Here is a 27,158-nt window from a genome sequence, read left to right as displayed (position 1 = left end):
CCTGGAGGAACCCATTTGAATGGCAATCCACCTTGCCCGCCTGGCTCCTGTCCCCAGGTACCTCCACTCTCACTATTGGCTCTATTGTAAATGGCCCACCAGCCTGTTCACAACCTCCACCCTGCCTGGACTCTCCAGGCACATGGCCTGCCCCCCTCGCACGTCGCCACACCCTACACAGCCTATCTCAAGTCCACCCTGAGCAGAGTGTGCTGCTCTCTGTGGCTTCTGCAGAACTCCCTTTACTGGGCTCCACTGCAATGCTCCCCTCCCACACCTGCCTCCCTATGAAGCCTGCAGGTGTCTCGGGAGCCAAATCTGTGCCTCAAAAGCCCCAGTATCCCTCCCCGTGGCTGGACACACAAACAGACCCCACTTTGCAGCCTCTCTCATCATGAGACTGAATCCTGGCCCAGGGAACAGGAGCAGGGAGCGATGTGCATGTCCCCCAACACAACCCATGACATTGCCTGCAGCTTAACAAGTGTCAGCCCCACATGCACTGTTACCCACCCCATCCTGAGGGTAAGGTCACCCAAGGAGGGCTTAGGGTCTAAGTAGAAAAACAAATCCTTACTGTAGTGAGTGATGGAGAGTCTGTGACACAGCAGTTAGCTGGTACCAGACTAACAGAAAGGAGTTTAATCGGGATCCATTAGACCAAGCAGAGAGGGAAGGCAACACAAAGAATCCTCATAAGGCACCCAGTTAAACCAGGCCCTGGTGAACTTCCTATGTTGCCAAACTGTTGGTGGGGTTGGTCTCACTGTGCACGCCAAGCACTGTCTGTCAAATCCCATGTTCAGTATGTTAGCCTGGCGTTCCCCATGAAGACTGACTAGAGTGGAGGTCTTGACCTTGAAAAGTCAGCACAGGGGTACGAGCCTCACTGGAGAGCCTGGTTTCACAAGCTGGCAGATGGCACCAAGTTGAAGGGCAGAGAAGAGCTTCTCCTCTCCCCCACCAGGGGCATTAGCACTCAGAGAAGTGATCACGCAAGTTCCCAGGGACACCTCCAGGGAGGGAATCCACCACCCTCCCCGAAAGCTTTTGGAAAGACCTGTGTCCATGTTCCTTCCCATGCAGTGAGGTCATCAGGGTGAACTCCCTCCTGGTCACTCAGGGCCACGACCAAAGGCTTCATGTGGACAGAAGATTGGAAGGGTAAAGAGGTATCTTTCCAGTAATCTACACCTTCACAATTCAAGGCGTAGTCTTGAGACTCATGGCACCCACATGGGCCAAGAGCTCGTGGAAGGGTGTCCTCGAGCCCCAGACTGCTAAACCACAATCTGTATTTCAACAAGACTGATAAGTAGTTCTGTGCACATTAAAATCTGGGAAGGGGGCAGATATTGTGTTCAGGGGTTAAACATCTGCTTGGGATGCCTGTATCCCATTTTTGAGTGCCTGAAGCCTGCTTCCAGTCCAGCTTCCTGCTCACGCATACTCTGGGATCAACAGTTGGTGGCGTAAGTCCTTGGGTCACTGCCAAGCACGTGGGAGAACCAAAATCAAGTTCCTGGTTCCTGGTTTCAGCCGGGTCCAACCCTGATTGTTGTGGCCTTTTGGGACTAAACAAATAGATGAAAGATCTCTTTCTCTTCCTCTCTCATTCTCTGTTGATCTGCCTTTCTAATAAATAAAAATAAATAAAGTCTGCATTGATTTTTGGCCATAAAGAGTCCACAGACAGCAAGCCCAACTGACAGGCAAAGGTGGGGCACAGGAGGAGAGATGAGAACCTGGTTTTGGTGGGGGCAGTAGCAGGCTTCTGTCATAGCTCTTGGATTCGCAGTATCAGTTCACTCTGCATGCAGTTTTTTACTCAACAGCGACTTCCCAAGTGCACAGCATGTGGTAGGTGCTGCTCTAGGCACCCAGTAGACAGAAGCTATCTATGCAGCCAGCAAGGGCCCGCTTTCCTTTCTTTTCTTTTCTTTTTTTTTTTGAAGATTTTTTATTTTATTTATTGGAAAGTCAGATAGACAGAGAGGAAGGTCTTCTGTCCGATGATTCACTCCCCAAGTGAGCGCAACGGTTGATGCTATGCCGATCCAAAGCCAGGATCCAGGAACTTCTTCTGGGTATCCTACACAGGTGCAGGGTCCCAGAACATTGGGCCGTCCTCAACTGCTTTCCCAGGCCACAAGCAGGGAGCTGGATGGGAAGTGGAGCTTCCGGGATTAGAACCGGCGCCCATATGGGATCCCGGGCACGTTCAAGGCGAGGACTTTAGCCGCTAGGCCACGCCACCGGGCCCAAGGGCCCGCTTTCCTAAGCTAACATTCTGGGGGGAAGGAGAAAGAGTGCGTAAGGGTTGCAACGACTAGTAAGACAATGAGAGATTGTGAGACATGTCTAGAAGACAATAGTAGGTGACAAAGTGACCAGGACTGAGCACTGAGGGTGTCTCTGAGAGGTGCCAAGTGATCCCAGATCAGTCTAGAGGCCCTGGAGAGGCATTGTGCTTTGGTGTCTCAGTGACAGCACCGGGGACAGGAGGCTGGCAGGAGTCAAGACTGCAAGAGCCTGCAGGGGCTGGCCACCTAGGGCATGGGGGAAGGCCAAGGGCGTGGGTTCATGTCAAAAAGAATGGAGATCAGGCCTGGTGCGGTAGCCTAGTGGCTAAAGTCCTTGCCTTGCATGCACTGGGATCCCAAAAGGGCACCAGTTCATGTCCCAGCGGCCTCACTTCCCATCCAGCTCCCTGTTTGTGGCCTGGGAATGCAGTTGAGGACGGCCCAAAGCCTTTGGATCCTGCACCCGCATGGGAGACTCGGAAGAGGCTCCAGGCTTTGGATTGGCGCAGCTTTGGCCTTTGTGGCAGCTTGGGGAATGAATCATCAGACAGTAGATCTTCCTCTCTCCTTTCCATATATCTGACTTTCCAATGAAAATAAAAACAAATCTTTAAAAAAAAAATAAAGAATGCAGATCTTCCAGAAAGATGAACAAAGCTAAGCAAAGGATCTGACTTACATATTTTTTTAATAAAAGTGTATTCATTTATTTGTACAGAGGGAAGAAGGGAGAGATAGCAAGAGAGAGAGGAGAAAGATTTCTTCAGCCCTCTGAAACAGCTGGCGCTGGAGCAGGAGCCAGGGATTTTATCCAGGTCTCCTGGTAAGTGAGAGGAGCTCAAGCACTTAGGCAGCACCTGCTCCTACCCAGGCCGGTTGACAGCTGGATCAGAGGCGTAGAGTAGCCGGATCTGAGATGCAGACATCTCAAACAGCAGCTCAGCCTGCCCCTGACCTAGGTTTTAAAGAGGGGTCAAGTTAGTTGATAGAAAGCCTGGGTTGTGTAGATGCTCTTTTAGTTTCCTAGGTGATGGGTCTGGACCAGGATGGGGGACGCAGTGGCTGGAGAGGAAGTGGGTAAATCCAAGCCCATCTTGAGGGAGGCCTAGAAAATTAGCCAGTAGCTGTAGGCTTAGATATGGGACATCACTTTCAGGTCTGGGGTGATCCCAACTGCTCACACCACAGGCCCAGGCAGCCCAAGTGCCCTAACCAGTCTGATGGCTTAGGAGCTGGCTTGGACAGGTCCCACCCTCACCCCCAATCTCCAAGGTCAGTCATCTGGCCAAACACCCTCCTCCTTTGCCTTGCTATAGAACCTTCTTCAGCCACAGGCTTCTGGTGTCTCTCCACAATGGGAGAAGGGGAGGATAGGTAGAACCCAGGGAAAAGCAAAAGAACCCCCAAACTGAAAAGACAGGGTTGCCAAGGGAGGCCCTACAAAGCAGCCCACACATCCCTGTCTGGCCAGCTCTGCTGCCAGCTTGGGAAGCAGGACTCAAACCAGGGAAGTGGGAAATGCCACAGGAAAATCTCTCCCATGGAGCCCGATCAGGGGTTGCTTCTGCAGCTGGCCACCCCAGCCACTGACCTGTGTGCACGGCATCTTGGGCGACCTCGTACAGGAGGATAGCTCCCTCCAAGGGTGGGAGTGGGGAAGGTGAGCAGGGGTAGGGGAACACCAGCTGCCTAGGGGTTGCTGGGCACTGAGGGTGGGCTTGCCCCCTTCAGTTCTGTCCACACTGGGCTCCCTGACCACAAGGGCAGGAAGGCGGAGCATGGGAACGCAAGCCCTTCCCCTCGCTCCACCTTCTCAGTGAGCAGGTCCCAGCACATCCCTGTGACACAAGGCAGAAGGAAAGGGAAAGTTCCTGAGACACCTCCTCCAGCGGCACCAGTTTCCTTGTTGTTTTTAAAGTTTGAAGCAAACAGGAGCAAAATGTCAACACTTGTGAAATGGGGCAGGCAGCACTGATACCTGTTAGGGTATGTACTGTAGGAGTTCATGATTGGAAATAAACACTAGAAAAGTTGTCCAGGGAAGATTCTGGAAGGGGCTGACTTGGGGGTATAGGAGAGTCCTGATAAGAAGGCTGTGGATGCAGGGGAGGAAGCAGGACAGGCATGTTTGTGGGGAAGGACAGTGCAGGGACTGACCAAGAGAGGTGTGGGAGGGGAAGGGGTGCAGACAACAGCTGGGCTTGAAGCATATGTGACTTACAAGTCAGGGCACTAGGAGGGTCAGTCCAGCAGGTGTGTCCACTGAGACAGGAATCGGCCTGTGGGTCTGCTCACAGGCCACCCACCCCAGATCCCACCCTGAACTAAGTCACTTGCCCATAACAGGTGCACACTCACACTCTGATGACTGAGGCTTGGCCCAGAGAGAACTGTCTCTCATGGATGCAAAGCCCTGCCCAAACCTGCTCCCCAAGGCTACCTGACCCATGTCCCCGACAGCTGTTGGGTATTTTGGGGACAGCCACGCCTAACAAGAACCACTCCCCTCTAGACAAATGCCATGGCTCAGCTATTTCTAGCAGGGACAGCAGTGGGCCAGGAACAGCTAGCTCTGGCTGTGGTGGGATTAGCAATGGGACAGGCGAATAAGACCTGAGAGATCCTCTGTTGGGACAGAGAAAGAAGGGGGCAGAGGAGGCGCAGGTACCAGACACAAGGCCCACACACTGAGGTCCCCAGACTGTCCTCTGACTCCAAAAGGAATGCTGCAGGGGAGTCCATCTCAAGGAAAGGCTTAATGGGGAGTCCCACAGCCCCCATGGCCTACCCCCAACCCCCCAGGACCTTGCTTTCCCTCATCCCAGTTAGTGACTTTGCACCCCCAGACCTCCTGCTTGGGACAGGGCAGCATCCTGGGCAGGAGAAGCTCTGAGACTGGTATAAACAAAATCAAGACAAGACACAGGACCCTGAGGAGGCAAGCTCAGGAGAGTCGGGAGGGGGCTCAGCCCAGGACCACTGGTTCCAACACAGTCTTGAACATCTCAGGGAGAAAAAGGAAGGTAAAAGCTGAGGACTGAAAGAGAACACATCCTGGGAGAGGGAATCAGAGACTCTGGAGCAGAGCTAGCGTCCAGCAAGGGCAGCAGGTCCAAGGAGCATCCCCTTCAACAGGCCAGCCAGCCCCCTCTCCTCTGAGAGGCAAGGCCTCCCAGGCTGGTCGCACAGGGTTCTGGTCACACAGGCACACAGCAAAGCAGTCAGAGGTGACGGTTGGTGCAAGGACTCCTGAGTCAGGTTACCTGCCCTGAATGCCCACTGGGTGGACTTCACCCTATTGACCTCCATACCCTCGTCTCTTCGAGCACACACACACACAGAAAGGGAACAGAGAACACAAAGAACAGGTCGGGTGTTTGGCACAGCTGTAAAGCTGTTGCTTGGGATGCTTACAATCTTGGCTCCACTGCTGATCCAGCTTCCTGCTAGTATACCCTCCTAGGAGGCAGCAGATGATAGCTCAAATCCTTAGGTCCCTGCCATCCATGTGGGAGACCTGGGTTGAGTTCCTGGCTCCTGCCTTTGGTCTGGCCCAACCCTAGCTGTTGCAGGCATTTAGGGAAGGAACAAATGGATGGGATAGCTCTGTGTCTCTTGTGTTTCAAATAGATTAAATAAATGAATAAATATGGTAAGAAATAGAGAATAGTAGAGCTTACATCCCGGGGTGGGTTGTGAGCAGTACATAGGCACAAGATCTGGGATTGCACCTGCCAGCCTGAGGGTCTGTTACCCTACAGAGTGCTCCCCACTCAAGGTTTAGCCTTGGGCTCGTTCCTTTCTTCTCATCTTTCCAGAACTGAAGAGAAAGCTTCCAGGGCCAGGGATGGGGTGGACAGAGGTAGCCCAGAGCCACTGCAGGTGGCAGTGGGAGTCAGGGAGCTCTCAAGGCCTCAGACAGAAGTCTCCTCAGTACCAAGATCCCACAGTTCTCAAGTATGGCTTCATACCACAACCCTTTCCCAAAGCTGGGCCCATTCCAGATGCAGCGGACTGGACAAAAGAGGCCTCTGGATTGTCGTTCATCCCTCACAGGTTCCGATGCTCAGCTGGACAGACCCGTCAGTCCAGCCTTCCCCACGCAGCTGCTCAACCACAGTTCCCCAGCAAGCAATGCACAAGTGCCCTAAACCAGGCCCTTCCCAGCCACCAGAATGCAGCAGCAGCACTTAGAAAGAGAAAAAGCTGGAGCCTGGTGTGGTGGCCTAAAGTTCTCAGCTTGAACACACCGGGATCCCATATGGGAACTGGCTCTAATCCCAGAGGCCCCACTTCCTATCCAGCTTCCTGCTAGTGGCCAGGGAAAGCAGTTGAGGACAGCCCAGTGCTTTGGTATCCTGCACCCGCGTGGGAGACCTGGAGGAAGTTCCTGGATCCTGGCTTTGGATTGGCACAGCACTGGCCGTTGTGGCCACTTGGGAAGTGACTCATTGGATGGAAGATCTTTCTCTTTTTCCTCCTCTCTGTATATCGGACTTTGCAATAAAAATAAAAATAAATCTTAAAAAAAAGGGAAAAGTTGCAAATGGATACCCTTTTCTTAGTCCTCTGCCACATTTTTTTTTAGATTTATTTTTATTATTTTTTTTTTATTGGAAAGGTGGATATACAGAGAGGAGAGACAGAGAGGAAGATCTTCCGTCCGATGATTCACTCCCCAAGTGAGCACAACGGCCGATACTATGCCGATCCGAAGCCAGGAGCCTCTTTCAGGTCTCCCATGCGGGTGCAGAGTCCCAAAGCCTTGGGCTGTCCTCGACTGCTTTCCTGGGCCACAGACAGGGAGCTGGATGGAAAGCGGGGCTGCCGGGATTAGAACTGGCGCCCATATGGGATCCTGGGCATGCAAGGCGAGGACCTTAACCACTGCGCCACTGCGCCGGGCCCAACCACAATTTTTTTTTTTTTAAGATTTATCTGTTTTTATTGGAAAGGCAGATTTACAGAGAGAAGGAGAGACAAAGATCTTCCATCTGGTGGTTCACTCCCCAAGCAGCCAAAGCTGAATAGATCCAATGCCAGGATCCCAGACCTTCCTCTGGGTCTCTCATGCAGATGAAGGGACCAAGGCTTTGAGCCATCCTCTATTGCTCTCCCAGGCCACAGGCAGGGAGCTGCAAGGGAAGTAGAGTAGCTGGGACACTAACTGGTGCCCTTATGGGATCTCGGTGTGTTCAAGGTGAGGACTTAGCCACTAGGCTATCTCACTGGGCCCCCATACTATTTTCTTAAAGTGTTGGTGCTTTCACCCGGTCTCTCTACCTCCCCGCCCCTGCACCCTCTGCACTGTTGGGTGAAGGGAGGGCAGGTGTGGCCCCAGCATCTCTCAGGGATGCACACAAGGAGTCTCTCCCCCTACCCTTTTTCCCTCTGGGGATTTCTCCTCCCAAGAGTCCAAGACAGGCATGAAGCTTTGGGAATCCCAACACAAAACAAGCTTGTCTCCCTGGGAAGTGAGACAGTCCAGCCTTTACCAGGGATGCCCACAGGAGCTGGACCCTGTCTTGGGGGAAGAATGGCCACTTGTCACACACCAGGCTGCCCTCTGCAAGCAGTGTGGTTCCCGCCCGTACAGCAGCCTCATGCTTCCTGTTTGGTGTGTTTGGGTTTCTTTTTTTAAGGCACATCTGAATGTGGCCCATTTAGCCCCCAGGACCCTCCTGCCCATTCCTAACCTCTTCCCAACCCCCAGCCAGCACTGAGCTCAGAGCTGCAGTAGAGCTGAACTGGCCACTTTGTTCTGCCCGGCAGCAGATAAAGGCTCCCTAATTAGCGAATGGAGCCAAGCCCTGGCTTTGAGGCCACGCTCCTCTTCCTTGTGCCATGAGCACTCATTCACACAGCCTGGAGATGTCCCCCTCATCCAGGCTGAGCAGATCCCTCCATCTTTGGAGGGGTTGGGAAGCCAGAAGAGGTGAAGTTGTAATGAGAGCCTGAGCTGCCCTAGCAGAGCAGCGAGGGTTTCTGGTTTCACTTCTTTCAGATCTTACAACCACTCTTCCAGAAGCTTCAGGCACCAGGTGGAGAAGTTAGGTTACTGCCCAGGATTCCCCAGCTGGTGCTGGTGCAAGGCAGGGTTCAGAAGCAAACCTGGCAGAGGTGTTCTGATGACAGCCCCAGCTGTCACAGGGGCCTGACCCACCCAGCATGGGGAATCCCATGGGTCCTTCATGGGAGTCGCCTGTCATCCCACTTGGAGGTCTCCAGAGACTTAGAATATCTCCTTTTTCTGGATTCCAATTCAGCTGACATACAAAGGAGGTGGCACTAATCCTGCTAGATGACTATAATGAAATGATGGAAACATGTATCCTGGAAACTCAGGGATTGCAGTCCTAAAACCACCCAGGAGCCGAGGGCCAGCCTGGGATGGCAGGTGGCTGATGGGGTTAATTGATCCAAGTCACATCAGCCACCATGAACAGATGACCTCCCTGGGACACACAATCAGATTCAGTCTTCCCTTTGAAAAATCCTTGCACAGGCCCCAACCCACCCTGGCAGCCCCACACAGTGGTTTCCTAAGAGTCAAAAGGAAATTCATGTGTTGCCATTGTCAGCAAGGGGTTGGGAAGGCAGGGATGCCAAGGCCTTCAGGGATCCACCTCCACAGGTTGGATGCAGGGACCCCAGCATGCAGGTCTGATGGAGGTGGTCTACATCTGAGACCTCTCTGGGGCCACACCCACTCAGGGCGTTTCTGATAATCCCAACTCTTCCACCAGCTGATGGCTCCTCCCCTCAGGGACCCAAGCACAGAGCTGGCTATCTTCCAGGGATTACAGGGGAGATGCCAGGATTAATTAGAGATTCCCTCTGGTGGGGAAGGGAATGACTTGTTCATCTGAAGTTTCAGAGCGTGTACACACACTCACACTCCTCCACCCACACACCCACACATGCAGAAAGCTCACCTGGCCACCACAGGACGGCTTTCTCCCCTTCATTCTCCAGACTGGAGGGGCGGGGGGCACTGGGGCCCCAACAACATCCCAGTCAGCTCTGCCGCTGGGTAGTCAACGAGGATGAGACCCAGACGGTGCAGAGCCTTTGGGTCTGAGAGCAGAGGAGGAAGGAGGGGACAGAGGCAGCTACTGCATTCCAAGGCGTCGCTGATGTGACTGACACCCAAACACACCCCAACAGGACACTCACCCAAGAAAACCAGGTAAAACCAGGTGCGTGGCTCTAAGTAGTCACACAGGCTCAGCAGGACTGGCAGTGTCGGGGTAGACTGTGCGGTGTTGAGCGAGGCAGTGGCGGGGACGGGAGGTGCGCACTGAGCTCCCAGAGGCAGCCGAGCCTTCCTGGGAGGCCAAGAATGACCTTCTGCCCCAGGCACAGGCAACTTTCAGCCAGAAACACTGGGCAGTAGCAGACACCCTCAGCCCTGCCAGCTTCCCCACCAGGAGTTTTCTGCCTTCCACAGCCAGCCAGGGTAGGAATGAGGCAGAGGCCAAAGCACCCAGGCTCTGGGCCTGCTGTCACTCGCTGATCCTGCGATTTTGGACAAGTGACTTCCCCTCTCAGAGCCTCATTTTCTCATCTGTCAAATGGCCAGAGGGTGGTCAGTTTCATCCCATTGTACTATTGCCAACAGCTCACTTCCTGAAGATATCTGTCATGTACAGATTCTGAGACCACATCTGAGCTTGTGATCAACAAACAATGTCTGCCATGGCCATAAGCTTATGTGATCAATTAATGATGTCTGTGGTGGGCTTGGGTGGAATGGCAACATGAGTGTCACATTTACTTATCATTCTGGTAGATGACCTCAAAAGGCCTGTGGTTGCTAACCTTACAATTCTACCTACAACTGCCCCATGGATGTGGAAAGTAGCAGCTGAGAAATGTGTATCTCTCATAGTTTGATATTTGCATACAGCAGATTCCTTCCCCTGAAAGTCATTCTCATACTCCTGTTGGACACCTCAAGACTGCACCTGTTGGCAGGAGTTCCAAGTCAACAAACAGCATCCGGGTCTAATACTTCAGAGGACAGTCTACAAAGGAGCTTCCACCCAGGCCCCAAGAAAAGGTCAAGAACTAGCACAGGGCAGGATAGCATCTGGTCTTCCAGAGCACACGTCAGGATCCGTCAGGGTCAGGAACAGGATACAACTGAGCTCCCCAGGCCCAGGAGCCTCCCAAAACGCTGCTCCAGGACCAAGTTCTCAAGAAACCAAGAATAGGCAGTTTTCCAGGCACACCTGCAGCCCAGGGAGCCTCCCACAACTCCGGGCTGTTTCGCCAGGTTAGGCAGCCTCTCTGCTTTCTCTAGTACCTGAAGTACCTGATGTAGTGGATTCTGGGCCTGAACCCAAATGTGGGTGGTATACTTCCCTGCTGCCACCACCCCTCTGCATCTGTTTACCTCCAGGCCCTGAATCACTTTGCCCCCCTCCGCCACCACACACAATCATCAGGTCTAGGGAAACAGCACACAAAGTTGCAAGCTCCATTTGCTTGATGGTGGAGGCAGGGGCAGAGAGAGGATGGTGGTGGTGGAATAAAATAGCTTTGCCCACACCTTTCAGCTAGACAAGACCTAAGTGCAGAATTCAAACTTGATGGAGCAAAGCAGGGCATTGGGCACAGTTAACTCACTGCTTGGAATGCCCACATCTCTACTGTAGCGCTTGAGTGGGAGTCCTGGCTCTGCTTCTGACTTTAGCTTCCTGTTCATGCACACACTGGGGTGACAGTAAGTATTAGCTCAAGTACTTGGGTCCTCACACGGAAGGCCCAAATCGAGTTTCAGGTCTGGTTTTGACCAGCCCCAGCCCTGACTGTTGCATCTGGGGCCAGAACCAGCTGCTGGAAAATTTCTGTCTCTGCTTTTCATAATAATAATAATAATAATAATACACAGTTTTTTCATCTTGAGCCGGCTTCTGGTATCCTTGTAGCCAGGAACCTCCTTCCAACATTCCACAACCCTCCCTGCCCCACTCAAAACACCTGCCAAGGGCCCGGCGCGGTGGCGCAAGTGGTTAAAGGTCCTCGCCTTGCACGCCCGGGATCCCATATGGGCGCCGGTTCTAATCCCGGCGGCCCCACTTCCCTTCCAGCTCCCTGCCTGTGGCCTGGGAAAGCAGTCGAGGACGGCCCAAAGCTTTGGGACCCTGCACCCGTGTGGGAGACCCGGAAGAGGCTCCTGGCTTCGGATCGGAATAGTATCGGCCCGTTGCGCTCACTTGGGGAGTGAATCATCGGACGGAAGATCTTCCTCTCTCTCTCCTCTCTGTATATCCGCCTTTCCAATGAAAAAATAATAAAAAATAAATCTTTAAAAAAAAAAAAAAACACCTGCCAAGTGGAAAGTGGAAAGAGCCAGCAGGGACCAGGAGCCCAGGGATCTGAAAAAGCAAGGAAAAGCTGTGGGCTTTTCCTTCTTAGTGTTTTCCTAGAAGTATTGCTGGGAGGAGAGAAGGTTGACAATAAAGCTTTGCAGGTGAAGAACAGTGATCTGAAAAGCTCTCAAGGTTACCCTCTGCCTCCCGCCTGGGGGCAGGTGGAGCTATCAGATGACAGTAGTAGGGTCTGGATTATCAGGCCCAGGAAGAAAGCTGCCACAACTCTCTGAAGGTCTAAGGATGGGTTGGCTCCCCAAGGCAGAATCTGGGCCAGTCCCCATCTTAAAGGCTTTCTTGGTGTGGACTGTCTCCTTTATTTTTACTAGCCCCCTATTGGAACAGGCATTTTTAGGAATCCCATTAGAACCATGAGAACACCAAGGCATAAAGAGGGTTAATTACCCACGAAGGTTATACAGACAGTAAATGTTGGTGCTGAGTTTTGGAACCCAACCATCCCGGCCCTGGAGTACAAGCCCAAATCGCTGTAGCACACCTACACAGAGCCCTTGGTAAGATTCGCCCATGACGCCATCAAAGGGCTTGGCACTGTGGGATGTAGCTCATGAATTTTCAGGAAGATGGGGACACAGATTCCAGTAAGACAAGATGATCTGGGCAGATCCCCAGGGCTGGATGCAATGAGATCTAACCAGTTCCATTCTACAAGAATGATCTAGGATGATGGCCCGTGACAAGGGCGGTAATCTGATTTTCCTAATTATTCCTATCTTCTTTCTCTGTTTACATTTAAACATGCTCTCAGTGTAAAGGTTTAAAACCTGTATTTTCCATGTCATCATACTGTAGTGAGACATTTCATTTTAAAATTTCCACTTTCAAGGGCTGCCTTTTGCCATCATGGGTTAGCTGCCACCTATAATGCCAGCATCCCATGTGGGTAGTGGTTTAAGTTCTGGCTGCTCTGCTTCCAATCCAACTCCTTAGCAATATGCCTAGGAAGTCAGCAGAAGACAGCCTGCCTAGACCTCTGTACCCACATGGAAACTCAGAAGAAACTGTTGGCTCCTAGCTTTGGCCTGCCAGTCCTGATCATTATAGGCATTTGTAGAGTAAACCAGTAGATGGAAGATCTCTATCTCTCTGTCACTCTAATTCTGCCTATCAAATAAATAAATATTAAAAATTTGATTTCCCCTGATCTTCTAATGGTGCTTCTTTTATTATTAAACATTAATGTTTTGAACAATGCATTCTCTTTAAAAAAAAAATAAAGGAAGGGTCTAATTCTTCACTTGCAAGGACCAGCATCCATATGGGCACTGGTTCATGTTCTGGATGTTCTACTTTCCATCCAATTCCCTGCTTATGCCCTGGGAAAGCAGAGAAAGATGGTCCAAAATTTCGGGATCCTTCACCCATGTGGGACACCCAGAAAAGGCTCCTGGCTCCTGACTCTTGGCTTCAGATCAGTTCAACTCTGGCCATTGCAGCCATTTGGAGAGTGATCCAGTGGATGGAAGACTCGGCCATCTCCCTTTTCTTCTCTCTGTAAATCTGCCTTTCTAATAAAAAAATAAGTAAACTTTAAATAAATAAAGGAAAATATTACAGATAATGTTGGGGTTTCCCTCTAACTGATGTCTCCCTTCTAGAGATGGCCTCCTGGAATATAAGCTGCTATATTTCCTAAAAATATTTACATACATACGTTGTCTACATCTCTGCAAAGACTGTTGTTTTTCTGATTGCTATCATTCTGTGAACATTGTTTGGAAGCTTGCATTGTTCATTCACAAGCATGTCTCGGAGACCCACCCAGGGAGCCAAGACCAGCCTCATCCGTTTTAACAGCTACACTCCACTGTAGCAACATGGCTGGTTTACTTAGTGATGATCCACAGATAGACGGCCATTTAGGCTGCTTCCCATTTTCATCACAGCCAAGAGCAGGAGCCTCTCTCCATGCCTCCCTGGGTCTGACCTCAGTCAAGGCCCATATCTCCTCCCTCTAATGTGTTTGAGCAATCACAATGACCATTGGAGCTGGAGCTGCAAATGTCATGCCAGTGTGGAAGGTGCCAGAACTCTCTGGAACTCTTGATACAAAATCATTCTAGAACTTGGCAAGTTACATGCCCTCCCACCCCGGCTTTGGCTCCTGGCTCTCCTTTGGGGTTCAATGACCTCAAATTAACTCCCTGGTGGTTAAAAGGCACGGTGCCCGCAGGAGACACATTTTCCTCTTCCGCTCTCAGGCTGCACCCTCACGCACACATCTGGATCATTCCAGTTTGACTTCAGCTGAGGCTTGCTCTGGAAAGCAGACCAAATTAAAGCTCACCTAGATTGAATGAATAGAAAAGGTATTGAAAAAGTATTCTGTTCTCTACCTACAAAGTGAGCAACTTGGATCACGACTCACCTAATTCTAAAACTGCAAAGGATCCCACGAATGATGTCAGCACCACACCCATTCTAAGGCCTGCTATTAACGATTTGGGGAATTCAATTTTGCTCACCCATCATCATGTGGGCTATTTGAGAGCTGGAAAGTGAGTGTGGAGTGGGGTGTGCAGGGGCAGAGTCAGGGGGAATGAATAACAAAGAGAGATTAAAGTTATTCACCACAGGTTAAGTCTTTCAGTGCGAACCTGGGCAGCGTGGTGCCAGGGCCGTGAAAGGGCCTTTCCAGGCTCTGCTCAAATATTGACCCTGTGCACTTGCTGGCTGGAGTTCAGACTAAAGGCCAGGCAGTGTTGTGGAGCCAATGTTTGCAAAGCAATTACTGCAGCCCAGTGCCTTGTAGGTCAGGTTGTGAAAAAACCCTTGATGGAGTCAGGGCTTCAGAAAGCCTTCCGGTGATTCCTTGGGGCGGGGAGGGAACCCACACCAGGGCCTTGACAGCGAAGGATCTGGGCAAGGAAACTGATGCCATCAGTCAGAAGGTAGCTGAACTGGGCAGGGGCAGCCCACATCCTGCTCCACTGTGCCTCCCAGCCACCCAGTAGGTCCTCTGCCACCAGACCAGCCTCCTTGTCAAGCCTCATACTGGTCAGCAACTTCTGGGTCAGGCCCATTTTCAGGTGTGTGTGTGTGTGTGTGGATGTGGGAGGGGTAGTGTGCAGTGGTGAGCTATTTTTAGAAGAGACTTATTTCCACTTGGCAACAAGAGCCTCCCCTTTTCCCTGCTCTCAGTGTGACAAGAGAAAGGCTCTTGGAGGCCTTGGCAGGAATGCAGCCTGGTGATCAGGACTGTTGTTGGGCTGGGTTATTTGATAGACGGGGTGGATCGTGTGGAGACATGGTCTCCCTCTTCCTGCTGAAGCCTTACAAGATTTTAGCTGATGAGGGGCCAGGAGGGTTGCAGGGCACTCTTGGGTGGACTTGATAAGACCAGGCCGAGCCTGCCGTATGTCATGGAAGCTTTAAATCAAGGCAGTCAATCAGAATGCCCAAGGATGACAAGCAACACTCTGCACCACTCAAGCCACCATGGCTACTTGGGTACCCCTGAAGCGCAAAAACCATCGGGGAACAAACATTTTAATTTTGTTTCTAAATTTAATTTTTAAAATAATTAAAACAGCTTGGAGTGGGTGTTCAGTCCACCAGTCAAGATATCCATGGCCCACATCATAGTTCCTGGATCCCATTCCAACTTCCTGTTGGTGTAGATCCTAATACACAAATGATGGTAAATCAAGTAATCAAGTTCCTGCCAGCCACTGCATGCGTTTGGGGAGTGAAATGAAACAGCTCACAGAAGTTTTCCCTCTCTGTTTCTCTGCCTCACAAGTAAAGTTAAAAAGTCAGCAACAACAAAACCCAGTTTTCTAAATGGTGGGGATGCAGCCTTAAGAACATTTGTTTAAAGATTTATTGACTTATTTGAAAGGAAGAATCATAGACACAGTGAGGGAGACACGGAGATCTTCCATTCACTGGTCACTCTCCAAATGGCTACAACAGCTAGTGCAGGGCTGATCCAAAGCCTGAACTCTGGAGCTTCTTCCAGTTCTCCCATGTGGATGTGGGGGTCCAAAGACTGGGCGATCTTCTGCTGCTTTCTAGCAGGGAGCTGGATCATAAGTGGACAGTCTGGGATGCTGGCATTGTATATGAGTGCTGGCTTGGGTCCTGGCTACCCCACTTTCAGACCAGTTCCCCACTAAAAGCCTGGAAAAGCAGTGGAAGATGGCCTAAGTTCTTGGGACCCTGCACCCATGGGGGAGACCCAGATGACGCTGCTGGCTTCTGGTTTCAGCCTGGCTCAGTCTCTGCCCTTGTTTGGGGGAGTATACTAGCAGATGCAAGATATCTCTCTCTCTTGCCGTGTAACTCTGCCTCTCACATAAATAAATAAAAAGTGGAACAGCCAGGATTCGAACTGGTGCTCACTTGGGATACCAGTGTCACAGGCAGCAGCACTCTATCTACTCTGCTCCTCAGCCTCAGAAAATTAGAACAGAAACATAAATAGCCACCTAAGGCTAGTGCTAACCACACTGGACAACACAGGTCTAACACAGGCCTCTGGGCCTGGTGCATCCCAGAGAACATTCAGCCATTCATGCCTTTGACTGGGGGAGAGACTTTGGCTTTCATCAATGGCACAAAAGAATCTCAGAGAAGTGACAACAACTTAATGATGAATCAGACACAGTCTGACCCCAGACAGGAAGTCTTCCCTGTATTACGTCTACAGCACCTTCCTTTGTGACATCAGCTCAGCTTTTAAAAACTGGCATCTGTTTTCCCTCACTATGCTGCAAATTCCATCAAGGCATGAAACAGATCTGCTTTTGCTCATCCAGGTATCCCCCCAAGTCTGAGAAGGAAAGATAAGCCAAAGAGAGGGAAGAAAGAGGAACTTTAGCACAAAATATAACCCTGGTTCTCAAAAAAACAAATTTGGGGCACTTCAGCCATTGCTTGGGACACCCACATCCCATATCAGAGTGTCTGATTTGAGTCTCAACTCGAAAGCTTCTGATCCAGAACCTGGCTAAAATGTCCCGTGGCAGGTGGCAAGCTGCAGCTCAAGTACCTGAGTCCTGGCCACTCACGTGGGAAATGGATGGAGTTCCTAGCTCCTGGCTCTGGCCTGGCCCAGTCCTGAGCTGTCAATATACATTTTAGGAGAGAACCAGTAACTGCAAGGTTTTCTCTCCCTCTCTGCTTTTCAAATAATAGGAAAATGAAAAATAAATAAATAGATTTGTTTATTAAGATGTATTTATGTATGCATTGTTATTTATTTAAGGATTATTTTTATTTTTATTTTTAAAGGCAGAGTTACAGAGTAGGAAAGACAGAAAGAGATCTTCCATCCATTGGTTCATTCCCCAAACTACTATAAATACCAGAGCTGGGCTGATCTAAAGCCAGGAACAGGAGCTTCTTTTGGGTCTTGCAAGTGGGTGTAGGGGCCTTGAACCATCCTCTGCTGCTTTCCCAGGCCACAAGCAAAGTGCTGAGTCAGAAATATCACAGCCTGGATCTGTTGTTTTTTTTTTTTTTAATAATGATTACATGATTGATCAGGGTGGGAAGGATCGAGGTTTAGGGAAAATTGGGTGAATTCATTGCTTCAAAATTTGCTATTTCTTCTTGTTTCTGGGGGAAGGGGAGAAACAAAGGGGGAACTTCCCACTCATGACTTTCCACTCATCCCAGTATCCAGGGATGAGGAACCGCCACCCCATATCAATCCAGAGTCTCAATGTGTACATATTCCGATGGTTCCGTCCAAGAGGTTTGGATAGTTCTGAAATGCTGCTGATTCCACTGATCCAAGGATGATGTCACCCTCCCTGTGTCCATTGGCTCCATTTACGGAGATTTTTGCTGTCATTGCTTGTTTGGGGTAGTTATCCAATTAGTTCTGTTTTTCTGCTACAGCACCAAAGGTGTTGCCATATTCTTTTACAATAGGGCCTGTGTCCACTGCTCCACCTTTTTCATTAAGTAGGGCATGTTTTTGCAGGTAAGTTCTAGTACCCGGGTCAGGCGACCCAAGCCCCGCTAGATCCCCCACCCCCAAGGTTCACGACACCAACATCCACCTAAAAGGCAGGCCCTAGGATCTGGGCCAATTAACCCACACTCCACTGGTTCCTCTGTCCCCAGGGCTCAGGAACCCACCCCCACGACAAGGTGGGCTCCATGACCTAAGCCAAGCGACCTGAGCCTTGTCAGGTCTCAGGGCCTGGGAAAGCAGTCGAGGATGGCCCAAAGCCTTGGGACTTGCACCAGTGGCAGTCCCGGAAGAAGCTCTAGACTTCTGGCTTTGGATAGGCTCAGTTCCAGTCATTGCGGCCATTTGGGGAGTGAACCAGCAGATGGAAGATCTTTGCCTCTCCCCTTCTCTCTGTAAATCTGCCTTTCCAATAAAAACAGATAAATCTTTTTTAAAAATACATATTTCCTCAGTCTAAAGCGGGAGTGTATGTGGCTCCATGTCTCCAGGTTCCTGGAGACCACACAGGCATCTTTTTTATCACCCCGCCCCGGCAAAATGAGTGGTCCTTCTTCACCCCATAGAAAGGTGTTTGAATCACAATCTAATATTTACTTTATCTTTAGCAGACTGACCAATTTCAAAGTCTTTCCCCACCTGGACACAGACTCCTGGAAGGAGGGGATCTTGTCTGCCTCAGCTGTGTGTCCCTCAGCTTGTGCCACTTCTGTCCTGTGGTATAAATGCTTTGGAGACCTTAGACCTCACCCATGTCCTCTTATCATGAGCCAGCCTGGATTACTCTTCTTTATCCTGTTATTCTCACTGCTGATACCCTCTGCCAGAGTATTATGGTATCCATATCGAGCCGAGGAAGGCGCAGGACAGAGCAAAACTTGAATTTCATATACAGAACAAACAACTTTCACAGTGTAAGCACTTCTAGTGACATATGCAGGATATACCCACACTAAAAGCAGTATTCCCTGCTTATTAGAAAGTTGATTTTAATCAAGCATCTTGTATTTATCTGTCAACTTTAATCCTGGGCCTCATGAGGAGCAGGAAGGCAGCTGCTTGGTGAGGAGTGCAGGTGGCAAGGGAGGAACGGCATGTAGAGATAAATGAACCTGCTGAGATCAGCATTCTGGCTTCAGATGAACCTGGGGTGCATGGTGGGCTGGCACTCTGCCTGAGATTTCTCTGCTCCCTTGTCCCCCTCATCCTGTGGCCTCTCTCCTCACTCCCCAGGGGAGTTCTAAGCCCCCCAGAGAGGACTTTTAAGGCCATGGTAATCTCAAAAGGACACGGCTCTCCTCCAGGCACAAGACCCACTCCCCTGCCTGGTTCTTGCTCTAGCTGGCTGCCTGGGTGTGTGCCAGAGATTGTGTCATCTCAAGGATTTCCAGGTACCTCTCCATGTAGGATGCTTCCTGGGAAGCCACGGAGGGCTTCTGTGCTTGGCATCTTGGTTTGTATAGAGTGGGACTGTGCGATGGGATGGCAGAGAGATGGAAAACCTGAGATCTGTAACCAAGCACCTTTCAAATGCTTCCTGGACTCATGGCTGGGGAATAAAAAGGACAAAGCTGTCCCCTTCCACGCCAGTCCCGCAGAGGACAATGGTCTACCTGGGAGGGCCAGGGTCCACCTGGTAGAACTTTGCACAGGCTTCCTGGGTTACATTAAGAGGTGGCACCCAGAGCTTCCTGATGGCTACCTGGCCCCTGCCAGGGGCAACAGACACCATTTGAACAAGGAGAAAGAAAACCGGGAATGTATGGCAGGGACCCACACTAGAGCAATCAGCTTACAGAGGAGGACCCAGGGGGTCTACCAGTAGGGTGTCCAGGTACACTACTGTTTTTTGAAAGCCCCAAATAGGTGCCCACCTGGTGCCCACACAGCAACAAATGGGAACTTGATGATGTGCATGGATCAGGTTCCTGAGGACCCCCAGGGGTCAGGCAACACCCCACACTGCCTTAAAGCTGCATGAACACATCCTTGTCAGGAGTGGGGGCTTCTAGCAGATGCACAGAGGATCTGTGGACCCCAGGCTGCCTCAGTGGGTCTGAGCCTTCCAGGGTTCCAGAGAGGGGCTAAGCCAAAAGCATAGGAGTAAAATGTTTCTGAGAGCAAGTCCTGCTGGCCTCAGGCCCACTGCCACCTGCCTCAGAGAGGGGCCCATGATCATCCCTGGACTCAGGACCATCACAGAGTGGCTACCACGAGACAGGCTCTGAGTCCCCAGGCAGCTCAGTGTCCTTGCCAGCTGGTGGCACCACATAACTCTCTAGACAACCGGGAATCAGGAAACACGTGGAGCAGTTAAAAAAAATCCTTGTCACAACCCTACTAGGTGGGCACTTGGCACATCTTTATTCTACAGGTAAGAACATTGAGCTGAGAAGGGCCCTGTGGGGAGTTACATGGTCACAGACTCACAGTGCCCCCACTTAAGCATGTAGTCACTTTCCCATGCAGGTGTTCAGGAAGCCAAGTTCAGAGGCCACCACTGATGACCAAAGCCAGAGTCAGCAGTTCTATTTGTTCCTCCCCAGAAGTGCCACCCTCTCAAAATCAGCAACCCTGACAAATAGGTCATAGAAACAAACGGACGACGGGGCCAGTGCTGCAGCGCAGCATCGTAAGCCTCTGCCTGCAGCTCTGACACACCATATGGTCATTGGCTCGAGTCCCAGCTACACCACTTCCAATCCAGCTCCCTGCTAATGCTCCTGGGGAAAGCAGTGGAAGATGGCCCAAGAGCTTGGACTCCTGAACTCATGTGGGAGTCCCAGAAGAAGCTCCTGGCTTCTAGCTTTGGCTTGGTCCAGGCCTATCTGTTGTGCTTATTTGGGGAGTAAATCAGTAGACTCCTTTCCTTATCTTTCCCTCTCCCTCTGTAACTTTGCCTTTCAAATAACTAAAGTAAATATATTTTTTATGAATGAATGGATGTCACTGAAATAAAAATGAATACAAATGAAAGTCATCATGGCATGCAAAACAATTTATAAACATGCTGCCGTTGGCTCCAAGGTTACATGCCAAAGACCCAGTCCTAATGCTCTGCAAAGCATCTCCGGGGTAGCAATGACCCCTGTGGATCAGACTGACCACGCTTATGTTCATTCCAAGGCTGGGTCCAGCACCTTGTACAAGTGGCCCCACACTTGTGTCCCTGTCTCCACAACAGGAAATGAACCCTCCTGACAAGGGGGAGGGGGCAGCGTTCCTTTCCCATGAGATTTGGCAAAACGGGAGGGGGTAGAGGACAGAGCAGGAGGAAGGAGAAGAAAAGCTTCCATATGTAAATTCCTGGGGGCCATCAGCCCTCTTCCAGCTCATCAAGTGGCCCTTTCAAGGTCCCTGCTCCCCGACAGAGTGACTTCCTGTCTAGCACACTGCACCCATTGATGGGGAAGCAGCAGATACCCCCCAGTTCAGATTGGAAGGGTCCCGACACACAGGGGAACAGGAAGAAGGCAGGAGGGCAGAGAGGGGCTTGAAAGTCCACATTCTATGGGATATTCAATCCCATATTGTTGGATTATGAGAAGCTTTTTAAAAAAGATTTATTTTTATTACAAAATCAGATATACAGAGAGGAGGAGAAACAGAGAGGAACATCTTCCATCTAACGATTCACTCCCCAAGTGAGTGCAACAGTTGGTGCTATGTCAATTTGAAGCCAGGAGCCAGGAACTTCCTCCACGTCTCTCACGTGGGTGCAGGCTCCCATGGCTTTGGACCATCCTCGACTGCTTTCCATGACACAAGCAGGGACCTGGATGGAAAGTGGGGCTGCCGGGATTAGAACTGGCGCTCATATGGGATCTCGGTGCGTTCAAGGCGAGGACTTTAGCCGCTAGGCCACCATGCTGGGCCCAAGAGGCTTTTTAAGATCCCTCCCTCTGCTCCAGACTCATCCAGGCCCTGAGACCTCTGCAGAAGCCACAGAGAGAAGCAGGCCAACACCTCAGTTTGGGCCAACTCACCTGCAGGTCAAAGAACTTGCTGTACCTCCGGTAGATGGTCTGAGAGGTGGAATCGGACCAGGTGACATTGATGATGTACACCTGTGGAAGAAACAAAAGTGCATGTGAGCAGGTGACCAAGGCTGGGCTTCAAGCTTTGTGAGGCATCATTAATCTAACGGTGGAGGCTCCTGGGCCAGGACTATTTTTTTTTCTTTTCTAAGATTTATTTGTTTATATTGGAAAGGTAGATTTACAGAGAGAAGGAAAAAGATCTTCTGTCCACTGGTTCATTCCCCAAACAGCTGCAATGGTTGGAGCTGAGCAGATCCAAAGCCAGGAGACAGGAAATTCCCTGGGTCTCCCAACGTGGGAGCAGGGTCCCAAGGCTTTGGGCCATTTTCTACTGCTTTCCCAGACTACAAGCAGGGAGCTGGATGGGAAGTGGAGCAGCAGAGATGCAAACAGTACCCTTATGGGATCCTGGAGGTTGCTAGGCGAAGATGCAGCCCCTGAGCCATTATGTGGGCCTGGCCTTCTTTTTTCTTATCACATCGGTCTTGAATGCACAGTGCAGCACTAGGTACCATATGTGTCTAAATACATGCACACACTCACACACACACACCTATAAGGGCATTCAGCACAATGCTAAGGATGATGAGTCTGAAAAGGGCAGGATTAAAACAAGTAGTTTTAACTTTGTTCTTTTAATGCATATGTCTTATATAATGAGCATAAAAATTAGATCATTGTTTTATTTATTTATTCTAATTTATTTATCTATAGCTAGCAAATTTCCACTGGTTCTCAAACATTACAGTGAGTGAAACTTCCAGAAGGCCTTTCAAGACCACAGGTGCCTGGGCCTTACTTCCTGAAACTTTGTGGAAGCAGAGAGCTACACTTTGAACATCTGCCAAATATCCATCTGCAGTGGAGCTTTGGATCTCAGGGACCACACACATTTCAGGAGAGTAGGCTTCATCTCAGGGTCCTGTAGCTTAGGCCTGGAGCAGGTGCTCAGCACGTGCCTCTCTACTAAACTCCGAGCTGGTCTCTGCACAAGAAGCACACTTGTGGGACTTGTCAGCTCAAAGAGGATTTGAAAATGCTTCTAGCAACAAAGGTGTATCAGGGCCAGGCTAGCATCCCATGTCCCCACCAGACATCAGACTCCATCCCAGAGGCTGTCTCAAGCCACTTTAGAAAGCTCACTTGTGTAGGAGGTCACAGGAGGGGAGAACACACACACACACACACAACCATCTACAACAACCACAGATTCTGGCCCACTGTTTCTGTCCCTCCTGGGAGAGGCCCCTCTTCTAGCCTTGGGGCCACTCTGCTGTACTCTGCCCTGTTGCCCGCTCAGACATCTCCAGGCACACAGTCAAGAAGAGCGACACAAGTGCAGCCTGTGCTGTGCATCTGTGTTCAGGGGACAGGTAGTGGCTCTGGGTTCCCCTGTGGTGGTTCTGATGTGAGACCATCTATCAGAACCACCTGTAGAACTGTGAAAATGCAGATTTCTGGGCCTCTGCCTAGAGATCCTCAAGTTCCCACTTCTCTACCTGTAAGGAGAGTATAACAGCCCACAACATGGGCCCGGGGGCATGGCCTGACGGCTAAAGTCCTCGCCTTGAACGTGCCAGGATCCCATATGGGCGCCAGTTCTAATCCTGGCAACTCCACTTCCCATCCAGGTCTCTGCTTGTGGCCTGGGAAAGCAGTCGAGGATGTCCCAATGCATTGGGAGCCAGCCCATGTGAGTGCAGGAAGACCTGAAAATAAGTTCCTGGTTCCTGGCTCCAGATCGGCATAGCACCAGCCATTGCACTCACTTGGGGAGTGAATCATCGGATGGAAGATCTTCCTCTCTGTCTCTCCTCCTCTCTGTATATCTGACTTTGTAATAAAAAATAAATAAATCTTAACAACAAGAACAACAAAAAACATAACAGCCCACAACAAAGTGAGAAGGAAAAATGCTGGTGAGGAAGAAAAGCCTGCAGACACCTGGGCACTGACCCACCTACTTCCAGGGCCAGGAGCAAGGTCTGCACGTGGCACTGGTGAGACCAAGGGCTTGGCTGCTCAATTCATGGCCCTCCCTCCTCCCTCCTGCGGCCAAGTTCCAGCAGCAGTCTCACCATGGAGGGGTCCCTGTGCCTGAGGAGAGGAGAGGGTCGTAAAACTAGGTCATCAGAGTCCTCTGTGGCCATCTGACCAGGAAGGAGGGAAAGTCAGAGGCCACTCCCACCCTTACAAATTCAAAGCAAGCTGCTATTATTACAGTGACTATGGATGTGCCGGCCTTTGCTTCGTAGCCATGTAAATGTGCATCTTCAACAATAAAATGTGTAACCACTTCGATCACTAAATACAACAGAATGTCCCTACATGCTGGCAGAGGGCAAAGCAGGCATGTGCATCAGCTCCATTGGTCTTCAGTCAGGATGCTGCCATCCTGGCCAGCCCCATGTTGTATATCAAGAAGGGGAGCCTCTGTGAAGTGAAGTACTTTGCCCAGGATCACACAGCTAACGAAGGAGCCCAGACCTGATGAGTTCGTTCTCCATGCTCTTCACCACACTCATCTCAATCTATCTCCACTGCTACAACAGAACAGCTGAGACTGAGAAAGTTATCAAAATAAGGCAAGTTCACTTGGCTCATGGTTCTGTGCTAGCATCTGGCGAGGGACATCCATGGCAGAAGGCAGAAGGCAGAAGGGTGTGCAAGCAGCAGCAAAGATGGGAAATGGGACCAAACTCTCCATTTGATCAGAATCCACTGCTGGGGCTGCATTGTGGCACAGCATATTGAGCAGCCACCTGCAACACTGGCATCCCATAAGAGTTCCAGTTCAAGTCCTGGCTGTTCCAGTTCCAATTCAGCTCTCTTGTACTGCCACTCACCTGGGAGACCTGAATGGAGTTCCAGGCTCCTGGCTTTGTGGCTTTGGCCTGGCCCTCATCTGGCTGTTGCAGCTACCTGGGGAAAGACCCAGTGGATGAAAGCTTCTCAAGTTCTCTCTCTCTGTCACTTCTGATCTTTATATGTTGCTCTGCCTGTGAAACAATTAAATTGCTGGGGGAAAAAGTGAGAAACCCACAGCTACAATTGTGGCACCAATCCAATCATGAATTCAGGGCCCTCCTGGCCCGGTCACCTCTGAAAGATCCTGTCCCCTAACACTTTTGCAAAGGCAACTGCATTTATTATTATTTTTTTTTTGAAAGGCAAAGAGACAGAGACAAAGAAGGACCTTTCAGCTCTGCCCCAAATGCCCACAATAGCCAAAGCTGAAACTCAATTCACGTGGTGGGGGCCTGATGCCTTGAGCCATCACCCACTGCCTGGCATTGTTTATAAGCAGGAAGCTGGGCTGGTAGCAGAGGGGGGCTCCCTGATACAGGGCGTGGGCATCCCAAGGAGTAACGTAAGCCCCTCCTGGCAATTCAATCTCAGCATGTGTTTTGAAGGAGCCCTTCACACCAGGGCATTAGACCATTTCCCTCTGTAAATTTAGGCATGTGGCTATTGCAATCTGAATCTTTGGTAAGGACTGAAAAGCACCTTCTTTGAATGCATCTTTAGGTGGTTTGAAAGCGAGGGGAACACAGGGGACACAGAACGCAGGTCTGAGAACCTGAAACCAGCAACTGTCAGGACTCAGGACCCAGTCGGACCAATCACTAGGAATGCTACAAAACCAGACTCCTCACGAAGGAGACCCTCACACTCTGGGGTTTCCATGGAGGTTACAGTCCTACCATTCCCCCTGCTGACTCCCAGCCTCCCAGCTCTGTCTCCCGCTCTCTCATCTCTGCCTGCAACCCCAGCTCCCACAGGTCCCTGTGTAGGGAAGAGATGCTGCTTTTGAATTCGGTGCTGCCCTGCTCCCCACCTCTGCTCTGGCAGCTGAATACCAGGAGGCCCGAGTTGCACACCTCTCCCCAGAGAGAGCAAGCTTGCCCTTGCCTGTGGGCACTGAGGGGCCTTTCTCCTGAGCTAGTCAAGTAGAGCCTGGAGGAGGGGTTTCACTGGGGATTAACACCCACCCTCATCTTCCCTGCAAATTAGGAGCTTCCTTTTGCCTCCCAGAGAATTCAGCACAGGCCCACAGCCTCCCTCCTTGTAACCCAGAGGAGCCATAGGAACCCAGGGCCCAGGCTGGGTATGGCCAAGGGACAGGAGTAGGGTCTGGAATTGGCAGGGGCCAGTCTTAATCTCAGCATCCTCTTTACTGGCCATGAATGCTTAGCACAGCCTCTCAAGCCCTGGGACTCATCTCTGCCCAATGAGCATCATGACCTTCAGGGCTGCCAGGCCTGGCGTGATCCTGAGAGGTATGTGCTTCCCTGCAGGTGACCAAGCCAAGAGGACAGCCCAAGCTCCGGACACCCAGCCAGGGTTATCGCACACGGCAGCAGAGCCTGCCCAGTGTGGGCAGGTACCTAGCCCTTTGCTCTTCAGAATTACTACAATAGACACAGTGAGTCATTTCTACCAGAGGCAGGCCCTCTGGAGAACCAGCAGGAGGGAAGGGATGAAAGAGCCGCCAGGGAGTCACCCAGCTTGGACATGGCCTTGCAGCCTCCCAAGGAGCACTTCTTTCCTTGTTGGGCAAAACAGCACTCCTCCATTTGCTATGCCCTCAGCAGGTAGGTAAGAGCAAGACTCAGGCATGGCTGGGTTATTGCAGAGGGAATGCACGCCCATCCCCACGTTCAGGAACTTGCCCTGCTGGTCTAAATCCTGGTTAGAAGCCTCCCTAGAGACAAGGCCAGAGTTAGGAGGGCAGTGGCCAGGCCCCTAGCTCTTGATCTCATCCACCTTCTTTCTTTTTATTTTTTTTGAAAGATTTATTTTTATTACAAAGTCAGATATACAGAGAAGAGGAGAAACAGAGAGGAAGATCTTCTGTCCAACGATTCACTCCCCAAGTGACCACAATGGCTAGTACTATGCCGATCTGGAGCCAGGAACCAGGAACTTATTTTCAGGTCTCCCACACAGGTGCAGGGTCCCAAGCCTTTGGGCTGTCCTTGACTGCTTTCCCAGGCCACAAGCAGGGAGCTGGATGGGAAGCGAGGCTGCTGGGATTAGAACTGGAGCCCATATGGGATCCCGGCGCATTCAAGGCGAGGACTTTAGCCGTTAGGCCATGCCACCAGGCCCTCATTCACCTTCTTTCAAACCTCACACATCCTAGATTTTCACTCAGGATGAAGGACACACATAACATTAGCCTGGCCCTAGTTTCTGTGGAAGTTCAGAGATAAACCATGGAGACAGAGCAGGTGCCGGGACGGGACACAGGGCAGAGGTCACTTGAGGAAGCCAGCTCTGTTTACTGAGGCTGCGTCAGGAGCCCAGATAAACTCTGCTCCAGCCTGGCAGCAGCCTAGATAACATTACCCAGCAGCTGGGTCTCAAGAAAGGCTTAGCAATTAAACATCCTGCTTCCAAATACTTCACTTGCGATCAGGTTTCCCGGGTGGAGTTTCCCTTCCTTCTGGATTTAAACCCCCCGGATTCTGTTTCCACACCCCCGGCCTCC

General features: G+C 50.8%; 1 protein-coding gene across 2 annotated transcripts in view; it reads right to left on the bottom strand.

Moving 5' to 3' along the window:
• The window catches only part of SH3PXD2A (SH3 and PX domains 2A), a 188,162-nt gene that overhangs the window by 114,204 nt on the left and 46,800 nt on the right, over window positions 1–27,158 (bottom strand). For both annotated transcript variants that reach the window (XM_040992165.1, XM_040992166.1), the window contains exon 2: window positions 21,611–21,691. In XM_040992165.1, the coding sequence (XP_040848099.1) occupies window positions 21,611–21,691 (81 nt within the window). The remainder of the gene's footprint in view (window positions 1–21,610; window positions 21,692–27,158) is intronic.

The sequence above is a fragment of the Ochotona curzoniae genome, unplaced genomic scaffold, assembly GCF_017591425.1.
Source record: "Ochotona curzoniae isolate NIBS_2020 unplaced genomic scaffold, NIBS_Ocur_1.0 contig_66, whole genome shotgun sequence".
In the NCBI taxonomy this organism is placed as follows: Eukaryota; Metazoa; Chordata; class Mammalia; order Lagomorpha; family Ochotonidae; genus Ochotona; species Ochotona curzoniae.
The sequence above is the reverse complement of the archived record's forward strand: the minus strand, read 5'-3'. Positions and strand labels throughout refer to the sequence as shown.